Here is a 13,170-nt window from a genome sequence, read left to right on the forward strand (position 1 = left end):
TTTGCTCAGCTGCAGTAACACTGCCATGAAAGCAAGGTATAGAACCATTGTCCTAGTCTGGCACACAGTAATAGAATGCTACTCCCATTATATATGAAGTATAGGTGGCATAAAGTAAATAGTTAAAATTGTGTTGAAATTGTATCCCTTCATCAAAAAAGTAAATGTGATACTCATGAACTAATAGTATCTGACCATCATTGTTTTCTTATTATTTTTAACAAATGAAATGAAATGAGTCTACTGACCATCAAGTTTAATTACAAAATGTGTCTCAAAATTAAGGAAGGAAAGAAGTAAGATTAAACATCCCATCAACAGCTCGGTCTTTGAAGAGTGAGTAAGAGCTTGGATTAAGAGAGGATGGGGAAGTTGTGCTCTTTTCAGAGGAACCATCCTAACATTTGCGTGGAGCGATGGAGGGAAATAATGGAAAACATAAATCTGTGCTGGATGGAAATTTGATCCTTCGTCTTCCTGAATGCAAGTCCAGTGTGCTAACCATTTACCTCCTCTCTCATTTAGAATTATGATGTTATTAATTGTAACAAATGAGGAAATTATGGAGTACCTTGTGCTATAAATCTTTATTTTTATTATTATTATTATTATTATTATTATTATTTGTACCAAATATTGAATCCATTGCTTTTTGTTGAAATTGTCAGGTCTTCACATTTGGCCCTGCCAGATTGGATTTTTACTGTAGTTTGTTTTGTAATGATGTATGACTTACATTGTTAACATTAGTGCCTGTTTAATGTACTCCTGCAATGACTGCTACTTCATTTCTGCTTTAAACTGATACAACTATCTCACGCCAAGAGTCGTGCTTAATATGTATATGGAATGGGCAAATTGAAATCTGGTATCCATTAACTGAACTGTAAACACTGAACCTTTGGTTTCTAGTTCGACTTTTAAGATATTTGCAAACTCCAAATCTTCCTGACATGGAGACACTTGTATAAGATACTAAAGATGGATGATAAGAGGAGCAGATGGTGCCATCTTCTATAAGCTTTTAAGCATTAAATATGTATTCTTGTGTATCCTCTCTAGTCGTCCTCTGAGCTTTAAATATATGCTCCTTGCTACCAGATGTTTCTACTTGCCAAAACTTTCATCTTACAGAATTCATTGATCCAAAGAAAGATTATGACCATGGAAAGAGTCGAAGCCATTTAGATATGGCACTGATTCACTCTCAAACTGACTTTGGCATTGTAGAAATTCATTTGACAAAACACCTCTCAGTGAATCACTGTAGTTTACAGTGATTGTGTGTTATGCAGAACATGGAAAAGATGATTTTCACTGCAGCATCTTTTAGGTAAAAGTTCATAATACTTGTTACAGTAAATAAGACTGGGTGGTCCTCCTGGAAATGAGGTAATGGAGCAGCATTTTCCCTTCATTTGTCATTATATAGTAGCAGTAAAGGATTCTGTGAAAGGGAAATTAGAAAAGAAAAATAATCTTAGATGCTGTAAGAGCAAAGGGTTACTTTGAGTGCCATGTACAAGACTAGGTAGCTGTGCCTTGGGTGTTGCATTTTCACATCTCATTGTGCACTGAGTTCTGAATACCTCTGGAAGCACTCCCTGTTTTTCAGCTTTGTTTTTCTTCTAGGCTTTGAACTGACTGTAGGAGAGTTAATAAGAATATTTATTTTCAATATTTACACTTTTAACTGTAGTCTATAACAATACAACATTCACAAAAAAACTGCAGAGATTCGCAATTGACATAAATCGTCCAACCTGTGTTCCGAAAACATCTATAGGATTCACAGCACATTTGAGTTTTGTACAGCTCTGTGAAAAACACTAACAACAAAAGCATTAACTTTCATTGAAGTGGCATCTTTTAGATTTAGAAGACATGAGATATTGCAAGAATCTGACAGTAGTACCGCGATCAAATGGACACATCATATTTCACCACAACTAAGTGGTAAACAAGCATACAACTCTTAAACTCCTACTGGGGTTGACCACATTCCACACATGTAGAGACTGAACTGTTGTAGCAGTCTACCAGACTCAGGGCATGGCACAGCTTGGACTGCTGTCCCAAGACATCAAAAGGTTAAACAAATAAAAGCAATTACAAATTAAAGGAAGCAGTGGTTATATTGAGAATGGTTTAGTTTAATTCTGTGTGTGTTCCATGGGTCTTAAATGTAGCCCCTCATTATGATGTAGAACAATTCAGTTGTAAAATATGATAAATTTCCTGAGGTACAGAAGTGGCAACATGTTTACTGATTACTTACTTGCTTGTCTCAAGGTGGTTGCTTTTTTGTTTTATAAAGTGATTTACATTTAATCTAATTCTACATTATCTTCCTTCCCCTTAAGCCTGCTCTACCTGTATGTAATGTTCAGACAAGCACACGTGATTTTAGTTAGTGTTTGAAGTTAATTTTGTTATTTATTCTTTATATCACTGGAAGTGGTCAAATAGTTTACAGTTGAATGCCTCACTCTTTCCTTGCCACAAATAAGGCTGAGTAATTGTCTGAATAATTGATAATGTAAATCAGCTTTTCTTGTAGTATTATAATATGAATGTTACTGTTGTTTTCAAATTGTGATTGTTGGCAACAAACTTCATAGGGTAGTAAATCTACTGTGAGAATGTTGTTAATATGGTAAACTGTTTAAAGAGCTGACGTAAAGAGAATGTAGAGTGGACATTACGTATAGTACATATTACACACTTCTGCGCAGCTAATACATTCTTCTTCAATAGCAAGTTCTCAGAACACCATGCCATTAAACATTAGTGAATGAAAATTGGAATGTCAACTTTTTTAAATGTTCATCTCTAAACTGTAGTAGTAACTGCTACACATATGATGCAGAGTTTGGACATTTAAGAGAATCTGTAATATGAGAGTTCCAGTTAAGTTTCTTGTAAGCATAAACACCTAAGAAATTGGAATATGGTTCATTTATTGATTTTTCTGTGCTACATTATTTGTAAATGTGTGGTCATGCTCTGTGTAGTACATAATTGCATGTATTGTTGTATCTATGTTCAATGACAATCATTTACAGAAAACTTAATTTTCAAGAAAATTCTATGAATGTTTCTAAGTATAGAAGTTTCTCCATTATGCTTGATTATAGTACATGCAACATCAGCAAAGATAATTGGCAGATGGCAGGTCGTTTACATGTTATCAGAGGAAGAGTGGACATAATATCAATCAGTAGTGATTATTCCCCATTCCAAAGATACTGTTGGCAGGTGGACCTTTTCTGTAACATGTTGGTAATGCTGTTATGGTGTAAAGTCAAGTGCCGGCACATCAGGAGGGAACGGTAGGGCAGAGAGGGCTGTGACAAGACATCAGCCAATTGCACACTAACCGACCCCTCTCCAGGACAACAACGCGACAGCAGCGGCTCTATGCAAAGAGGACATAAGTGTCGCACCTGACTGGTTGCGCCCAATCAAGGAGAAACTTCAAGATTAGCGACCTGAGCAGAAGCGTCAATTGTATTACTTTGGTTGTATTAGGATTGTTATACAGGAGAACCTTGCTTATTTTGCATGTTGGCATTTGCTTGTGACACATCTGTGTAATAGTAAAAGTTAAGTATTGTCATTTACTTTTTTGTAATAAAACTCATTAATATGATTTGTTTGAATGTTGTCTAGTGGTTCAAGAAAGTAGATTTCCTAGACACCCCATATTCAACGAGTAGGCAGGATTCAACAAATGCGACCACTTTTACTAGTAATTGATTGTGTGTCACCCAGTATATAACTTGTTTTATAATTCCACTTATTAATAGCCAAAGAAATTGCTTCTGAACTCGATGACGGGTTCTCTTAAACATGATGCAGTAGGGCCTCTTCCAGTTTGGGTGTACAGCATCTCCTTAGAGCACCTCAGTCATACCTGCTGTTGGTGAAGGTACCTTGTTCTTGATGCCATTGCTTAATTGCAGCAGAAAGGGTATGCAATGGAGTTGGACAGTGTGCAGAATGATCTTGATAAAGACGACGAGTGGCTCTTCCATTAAATGAGTTTCACCATTCAGAAGGATCACATTGGTGTCTTCTGCAAACATGTACTCAACCATTTTGGTCTAACACTCGGACACGTGAATGGGGCTCGTACCAGGTCAATGAGGAAGGATAGACATCAAATGATATCAGCCAATCTGATGTAACCACTGCCCGCTATGACGACCCTGTTGTAAATCTATTTAGAAAGCATATTTTCAAACAGCTGCAGCAAGGAAACAGTACATTTCTGGACATCGCTTCATAATCAATATATGTATTTACTCTCCTCTAAAAGTCCTAGAAGTTTGAAACAGGAATTTCTGAACACCCTGTATAATAGTACTGATACATAATTCACTGCAGAAAATAATAATTTATTAGAAAATTGGGAGGAAGGTTTATCTGTTTAGCAAGAGTAATAGAAGGCAGATTTCAGACTACCTAACAGGTCAAAACGAAAATTTCTGTTCCGACACTGACAATGTTGAGTGTTTATGGAAAAAGTTCAAGACAATCGTAAAATGCGTTTTAGACAGGTACGTGCCGAGTAAAACTGTGAGGGATGGGAAAAACCCACCGTGGTACAACAACAAAGTTAGGAAACTACTGCGAAAGCAAAGAGAGCTCCACTCCAAGTTTAAACGCAGCCAAAACCTCTGACAAACAGAAGCTAAACGATGTCAAAGTTAGCGTAAGGAGGGCTATGCGTGAAGTGTTCAGTGAATTCGAAAGTAAAATTCTATGTACCGACTTGACAGAAAATCCTAGGAAGTCCTGGTCTTACGTTAAATCAGTAATTGGCTCGAAACAGCATATCCAGACACTACGGGATGATCATGGCATTGAAACAGAGGATGACACGCGTAAAGCTGAAATACTAAACACCTTTTTCCAAAGCTGTTTCACAGAGGAAGACCGCACTGCAGTTCCTTCTCTAAATCCTCGCACAAAACGAAAAAATGGCTGACATCGAAATAAGTGTCCAAGGAATAGAAAAGCAACTGGTATCACTCAATAGAGGAAAGTCCACGGGACCTGACGGGATACCAATTCGATTCTACACAGAGTACGCGAAAGAACTTGCCCCCCTTCTAACAGCCGTGTACCGCAAGTCTCTAGAGGAACGGAGGGTTCCAAATGATTGGAAAAGAGCACAGATAGTCCCAGTCTTCAAGAAGGGTCGTCGAGCAGATGCGCAAAACTATAGACCTATATCTCTGACGTCGATCTGTTGTAGAATTTTAGAACATGTTTTTTGCTCCAGTATCATGTCGTTTTTGGAAACCCAGAATCTACTATGTAGGAATCAACATGGATTCCGGAAACAGCGATAGTGTGAGACCCAACTCGCTTTATTTGTTCATGAGACCCAGAAAATATTAGATACAGGCTCCCAGGTAGATGCTATTTTTCTTGACTTCCGGAAGGCGTTCGATACAGTTCCACACTGTCGCCTGATAAACAAAGTAAGAGCCTACGGAATATCAGACCAGCTGTGTGGCTGGATTGAAGAGTTTTTAGCAAACAGAACACAGCATGTTGTTATCAATGGAGAGACGTCTACAGACGTTAAAGTAACCTCTGGCGTGCCACAGGGGAGTGTTATGGGACCATTGCTTTTCACAATATATATAAATGACCTAGTAGATAGTGTCGGAAGTTCCATGGGGCTTTTCGCGGATGATGCTGTAGTATACAGAGAAGTTGCAGCATTAGAAAATTGTAGCGAAATGCAGGAAGATCTGCAGCAGATAGGCACTTGGTGCAGGGAGTGGCAACTGACCCTTAACATAGACAAATGTAATGTATTGCGAATACATAGAAAGAAGGATCCTTTATTGTATGATTATATGATAGCGGAACAAACACTGGTAGCAATTTCTTCTGTAAAATATCTGGGAGTATGCGTGCGGAACGATTTGAAGTGGAATGATCATATAAAATTAATTGTTGGTAAGGCGGGTACCAGGTTGAGATTCATTGGGAGAGTGCTTAGAAAATGTAGTCCATCAACAAAGGAGGTGGCTTACAAAACACTCGTTCGACCTATACTTGAGTATTGCTCATCAGTGTGGGATCCGTACCAGATCGGTTTGACGGAGGAGATAGAGAAGATCCAAAGAAGAGCGGCGCGTTTCATCACAGGGTTATTTGGTAATTGTGATAGCGTTACGGAGATGTTTAATAAACTCAAGTGGCAGACTCTGCAAGAGAGGCGCTCTGCATCGCGGTGTAGCTTGCTCGCCAGGTTTCGAGAGGGTGCGTTTCTGGATGAGGTATCGAATATATTGCTTCCCCCTACTTATACCTCCCGAGGAGATCACGAATGTAAAATTAGAGAGATTAGAGGGCGCACGGAGGCTTTCAGACAGTCGTTCTTCCCGCGAACCATACGTGACTGGAATAGGAAATGGAGGGGCACGTAAAGTGCCCTCCGCCACACACCGTTGGGTGGCTTGCGGAGTATAAATGTAGATGTAGAATTCTGCTAGTCACAATAGATTATTATTATTATTATTATTTTTTTTTTTTTTTTTTTTTTTCCCATAAACATTAATCAGTAAAGTCGATTGTGATAATAGTTTCCCCTTTATGACTACATGTCCTGCCACACAAAGCTACTAGCACCAAACCAGGAAACTTGGTAGTATATTTCAATTGAACCACCTTTAAAAAAGAACTTTTCTGCTGTTGTTTTTCAAGTTGATTACTGTGTGTTGTTGTTATTACATGCCAACATCCAATTCCTGTGTGTGTATTAGATTCTTCTGTATCATGATATAGTTTTATCCATTGCTGTTCAGTGCATTCAGGAACTTAATATTGTAGCCCAGCTTCTGATGACACGAAATACCCTTCTTCCACAAGAAAGTAACACAGTCGCACATCACATGTTGATAATGAGGAATGGCTCATGATAATGTGGCTGGACTAAAACAGAAGTGGTCCAGGTATCTGATCACAAATTATGTACTGTCATGAGATATTATAGAATGAATCGTACAGTGGTAGATCTAACTAGGTGCACAACCATCTGTTAACGTCCAACACGGGAAAATTTCTCTATCATGATGTTTCCATTTGGGTAAGGTGATCCTACAAGAAAGGTCAGCAGTTTATCTCTCTGAATGTGTCCATACAGAGTGTAGATCAGTAGACTTTACTTTACAAAAAAACTCAGTAGGCAATCATCACAGTTTATAGCATTTGCTGCTTTTGTCTGTGGCACAATAATTAGAGTGTTTATTTACTGACCACAATATCATGGGTTAAAATCCCCACACTCAAGTTTCTTCATTAATTTTTCATTGAATAATAAAAGTATTGAATAAAGCTGTATATGAACTGTACTTCATGCCATAATTACAGGATAACATAATTGTACAGGTAAGACTGACATGGTATGCAGTTACAGTCATAATGTTTATCTTCCATATTATCATTTAGGCAGTGCTGTACCATTAGCTAGCTGTGCACAGACGCATTTTCATGTGTAATATAAAAGCTTGTATTCTATTAACTATTAGGCAAAAGGTATATGTGCAAAAGTGCCTCCTTTTCAGTATGCATGGTGCAGACGATTCTTTTTTTATATATTTATATATATATATATATATATATATATATATATATATATATATATATATATATTTATTTATTTATTTATTTATTTATTTATTTATTTATTTATTTATTTATTTATTTATTTATTTATTTATTTATTTATTTATTTATTTATTTATTTATTTATTTATTTATTTATTTATTTATTTATTTATTTATTGCCCTCTATGTACAGTCAAAATGAATTTCAGAAAGAGACTGCCTGAATGAAAACCAGGGATACTGGACCCTTTTACAAGAGGTGCTTCCCAATCAGCATTTTAAAACACATCAAAATTGTGGGTTGTCAGTGTAGCCTTTCCTTACCAGAAATCAATAATATAATCATCGAAAAAACATCAGTGATTGTGCTCCTGTGTAGAATGAATAATCAAGTTTTTGTAACCCCCATCATCTGGTAGCCTGGGATGGGAATAATTTAGTATTACTACATTATTGTAACTTTTTTTTTTTCAGAGGTAGGAGCCAGTCCACATGGGTTGACTAACAGCAATTGCCATCAGTTTTAAGAGTAGCGTACTTGCCACTGTTGATTTAAAGCCTAAAAACTCACATCTGTGAAAAACGAATTCCACATCATCAGAATTGAGATGTATTTTCTATATAGGACATCTCTCTTTTGGCAAGGAAGAAAAGAAAGAAAACTCTTGCAACTTTGTATGGAATCTAACTCTGCTTCTTTACATAGAAAGCCTACAGGTTGCCCATCAGCTAGAGTGCTGAACAGCAAACATTTTCCTGTTACAGGCTTATTTAGTGTGTCTAAGTTAATAAATCTATTTTATTTGCAGATAGGATCATTTTTGTTTAATATTCCAAATGATGATTCCTCTTCTGGGTGTTATCCGTGTATTCTGAAAAATAGGATGTTGCATTTCATTCATGTCAGTACCCTACAGGATTCTAGCTATGATTTTATCCTGCCACTTCTTGTGCTGTCAATTGCGCATATGTGACAAAGTGACTGGCTGGATGAACTGAGTTGTTGTGTGTATGAAACAGTGAGGAAGAGTTTCACAGTGTGGGAATCAAGAGAATACAATGTTGTGGTCAGGGTGAAATAAAGGATGCAGAAATCGGAAATGTCTTAAAATGGTTGAGTATTTGCAAGTCATTTGAGTTCACACTTACATCAGAGTAATGGTTAGAAACTTCTACTTTTCAAAACCTCAAAACCTTTGAGGTGCAGACAAAGGTATAATTTAGGTTGTGAGGGTGTGTGTAAATGTTAAAATCCCTTCTGGACACTTAAGGCTTAACTAGCTAAGGCAGCTGCATCTGTAGTGTTTGGCAGTTTGTCTAAAAACATGCTGAAGATGTCATGGGCGCGTGGTTTGAGTAACCGTGTCAGGGAATGCGTGGGCCCTCCCGCCGGAGGTTTGAGTAGTCCCTCAGGCATGGGTGTGTGTGTGGTGTTCTTAGCATAGGTTGGTATAAGTAGTGTGTAAGTCTAGGGACTGATGACATCAACAGTTTGGTCCCTTAGGAATTCGCACACATTGGAACATTTTTGAAGATCTTGTAAACAGTTTTTTGGAGACAGAAGATCTGTTTGTGAGAAAGCTTGAGAGAGTAATTTCTGTGTGCATGAACCGTTCATTACTCACATACTTACTGACCAAACACAAAGGGGCACCACCTTCATCTCACAGCACCACCCAGGACCTGAACTAATAAATCTACCAGTGTGTCATTTCCCTTGTCATTCCCTGAATTTAGGAATATCTTTCCTGCAGTCTTTCTCACTTACCTTGTGGTATTCCACATTCAGCTAATCCCTATGTCGTTGTCATTGTCATCACCATACGTCCGTATGTCTGTGTCACTCTCAACCCTCTACCCAATGGGTCTTGTATCTGAGGAAGACACAAGCATAACACGTATTCTATATGTCCATACATCAAATTTTCTTTTAGTCAGCATCAACATTTCTTATTCCATTACTCTACGGCATTCTGTTGTGGCATCTCAAGAGTGACCACTGTCAAATAATGTCCAAAGGCCAGGAAGGCCATCGAGCTGAAAGCAAGCTATGCACATGATGTAGTTGACTTCAACATCTACATCATAATCTACACTACTTGTATATACATTCTCTCTCTCTCTCTCTCTCTCTCTCTCTCTCTCTCTCTCTCTCTCTCTCTCTCCCCTTCCCCCTTCTCTCCCTCCCTCCCTCCCTCCCCCCCACCCCACCCCACCCCCACCCCCCACCTCGATCCCACAAACAGCTTTTTATGAATTGCACAGGTGGGAATTTGCCCTTTGATATCATCCAGCCTTGCAGTCCCCCCACACTCCCCCTCATGGTTTAAGTCTGTCTTTGTAATTTCCCTTTTGTTCCCTACCTATTCCATCCTCCTCCTCTCCACCAGCCTCTCACTCCACCTTTTACATTTTTAATCCAACCTAACTTAAACGTTGAAATCTTCCGTTAAATATTCCTCCAACTTGGGATCATCTATCTGTACCTTCCTTCTTTCTATGTGTAATCTTTCAGGTGATCTTTTTACTTGCCACTGATCCTCACATTCTTATTCTCACCCACTATGATCCTTTATAATATCCACCCGCACTATTCATGCATCCTCCATTTTCGACATCCCCCATGTGGTGATGTAACATAACAAAGAAAAGAGCTGCAATTAAGGAGTGAAAAGAAAGTAACATTATTATCTTCACACTGCCTGTCTGTTATTTTGTTGTCCTGAGTATGATAATGGGATTCTGATATATCTGAGTATTGTATGAGAAACTGTAATAATAAATCTGATACAGCATTTTTCCATCACCCATTTTTGTCAATATTGCTACATGCTCCTGCACTGTAAATTGTTCAGAACTAGTAAATGCTTACTTAAAGTCACAGCAGCAGAGTAAACTACAGTAACAATATAAACATCTTCGATGAATTTATGATTGCAAATGGAATTGCCGCATTTTGTTCCTAGTGAAATATGTGATAAAATACTGTTATGTACCTCTGCAATGATAATTAGTTGTATTAGCTATTGAAATATGTACAACAGCTGCATATAAAGTTTAGAACTATAGATGGACCTGAAGTCATTAAATATCATTCAAAGGGTTGGTTTTAATTAAATCTTCCTAGTTAAGTCACATAGTCATCTGATGATTGTTCATGTAATTTTAATTATTGTATTTCATTGATGCCTGAAAGTCCTAAATATTCTTATGCATAAATTATTTGGAACTGCTCCAGCCAGGAATTTCCATTACTGTATATATAAAATTATCTTTCTTGTTTTCAGATACTCCTCAATAAAGTTGAAAGAATATTTTGGCAAGAAAGAAAAGTTCCTGAACATGGAGTTTCCTAATTCATGATGATAACTGTGAATTACTTGCACAGGTGTGCAGCTATGGTTGTTTCACTTATAGAAGTCAGAAGACACAAAAAAAAAAGAAACTTGAAACACTGGGGGCAATATTTTTTTAATACTTCATCTTAACATGTGATAACTGGTGTGATGGTGAATAAAGGACGTTCTATTGAGAGCATTCGTTCTCTCTCTCTCTCTCACACACACACACACACACACACACACACACACACACACACACACACAGTGAAATGTAAGTAAAGCCTGTTATCAATGCTAGGTGTCTGGAGAGAGAGGGGGGGGGGGGATGAGAGGACTATATAAGATTCCCCCATGTGGTGATGTTACATAACAAAGAAAAGAGCTGCAATTAAGGAGTGAAAAGAAAGTAACATTATTATCTTCACACTGCCTGTCTGTTATTTTGTTGTCCTGAGTATGATAATGGGATTCTGATGTATCTGAGTATTGTATGAGAAACTGTAATAATAAATCTGATACAGCTGTTATTTTGTGTGTCGTACTTCCCACATTCAGAATTAAGTTAAAAATTAGTTGTAATTGTGTGCACAGGGTAATGAGGCCTTAGCAAAATAAAATATGTGAAAAAAATGATATGTAGTTGCATGTTTGGCAAATAAAACAATGTTCCTTTCAGATTGTCTTGCTACTAACTCTACCTGCAAGATGAGTTTCTGCTATCACTCACTTCGTACTTGATCATGGGTGAGGACCTCAAGTTTTATTTATTGTATCTATTATACCTGGCCTAAGAATACATCATCTAAAAACTGTTTGTTCCTTTATCACTCTGTTTGATCAGGATCAAATGGAAGTGCTACTCTAATATTTATTTCCTCGCTGTTGTACCTTTCCATATTTCCTCTGGAGCAGTGTGTACATAATATATCATTGGTTTTGGCAAATCTGTTATAAGAAGATGTAAGTTGTAACTACCCTTGCAAATTATTTTCCATGTTTAATTGTAGATATATGCATACGTGTTATTTTATCCGTGTTGTATCTTATTGAACTTGATGACTGTAAGAATTGTTGCTGCTGAATGGTACCACCAAATTGTTACAACTGGAAGAATGGAAGAATTCAGAAGTAAACGGGAATGTACCAGTGGTAGAGAATTAGAAATCACAAGCTGTGTCCAATGGAAAGGAGCATTTACCAACTGTCCTATTAGGACCTGAGAAATGAATGTTCAGAATGGCCAAGAAAAAGTTTTGTTTCAGGTACGAACATTATTTATAGAATAACTTGCAAGGAAAAATTAAAACTTTTAGTTTTCTCTATCTTTTATTTCCTGGCCTGTTAGTATTCCACCCATCCCTACTCCCAATCCAACTGTCTACCACATATAATGCACTTTGCTTTCAGCTCTTAGTAATTCTTGCAGTATGTTTTGTCAGTAATTTTCATCTTACTTATTACCCTGTCTTCCTCCGTTAAGCACTCAGGCTTTCAAGTCTCGTCCACTGCAGTCTCCAGAAATGCCTTACCTTCTCATCCCATCTGATACGTCTCACCTGACCGGGGGGGTTCTGAGTGACTTTTCCGTAACTCTCCCTATTTATTAAACTTCACCAATCCTTTTCCTTCCTCCTTTACCTTTATCCTTCCTCCTTCACCTTTATCCTTCCTCCTTCACCTTTATCCTTCCTCCTTCACCTTTATCCTTCCTCCTTCACCTTTATCCTTCCTCCTTCACCTTTATCCTTCCTCCTTCACCTTTATCCTTCCTCCTTCACCTTTATCCTTCCTCCTTCACCTTTATCCTTCCTCCTTCACCTTTATCCTTCCTCCTTTACCTTTATCCTTCCTCCTTTACCTTTATCCTTCCTCCTTTACCTTTATCCTTCCTCCTTTACCTTTATCCTTCCTCCTTTACCTTTATCCTTCCTCCTTTACCTTTATCCTTCCTCCTTTACCTTTATCCTTCCTCCTTTACCTTTATCCTTCCTCCTTTACCTTTATCCTTCCTCCTTTACCTTTATCCTTCCTCCTTTACCTTTATCCTTCCTCCTTTACCTTTATCCTTCCTCCTTTACCTTTATCCTTCCTCCTTTACCTTTATCCTTCCTCCTTTACCTTTATCCTTCCTCCTTTACCTTTATCCTTCCTCCTTTACCTTTATCCTTCCTCCTTTACCTTTATCCTTCCTCCTTTA

The 13,170-nt window shown here is 37.7% G+C and overlaps 1 protein-coding gene across 3 annotated transcripts in view; it reads left to right on the top strand.

The window, feature by feature from the left end:
- LOC126412594 (ethanolamine kinase 1) overlaps nucleotides 1–11,648 on the top strand; it is a 159,644-nt gene extending 147,996 nt beyond the window's left edge. For all 3 annotated transcript variants that reach the window (XM_050082256.1, XM_050082258.1, XM_050082257.1), the window contains one exon: nucleotides 10,920–11,648. In XM_050082256.1, coding sequence (XP_049938213.1) covers nucleotides 10,920–10,995 — 76 coding nt within the window. In that variant the 3' untranslated portion in view covers nucleotides 10,996–11,648. The remainder of the gene's footprint in view (nucleotides 1–10,919) is intronic.
- The last annotated feature ends 1,522 nt before the right edge of the window (nucleotides 11,649–13,170 follow it).

This window comes from Schistocerca serialis, chromosome 7 (genome assembly GCF_023864345.2).
Source record: "Schistocerca serialis cubense isolate TAMUIC-IGC-003099 chromosome 7, iqSchSeri2.2, whole genome shotgun sequence".
Lineage (NCBI taxonomy): Eukaryota > Metazoa > Arthropoda > Insecta > Orthoptera > Acrididae > Schistocerca > Schistocerca serialis.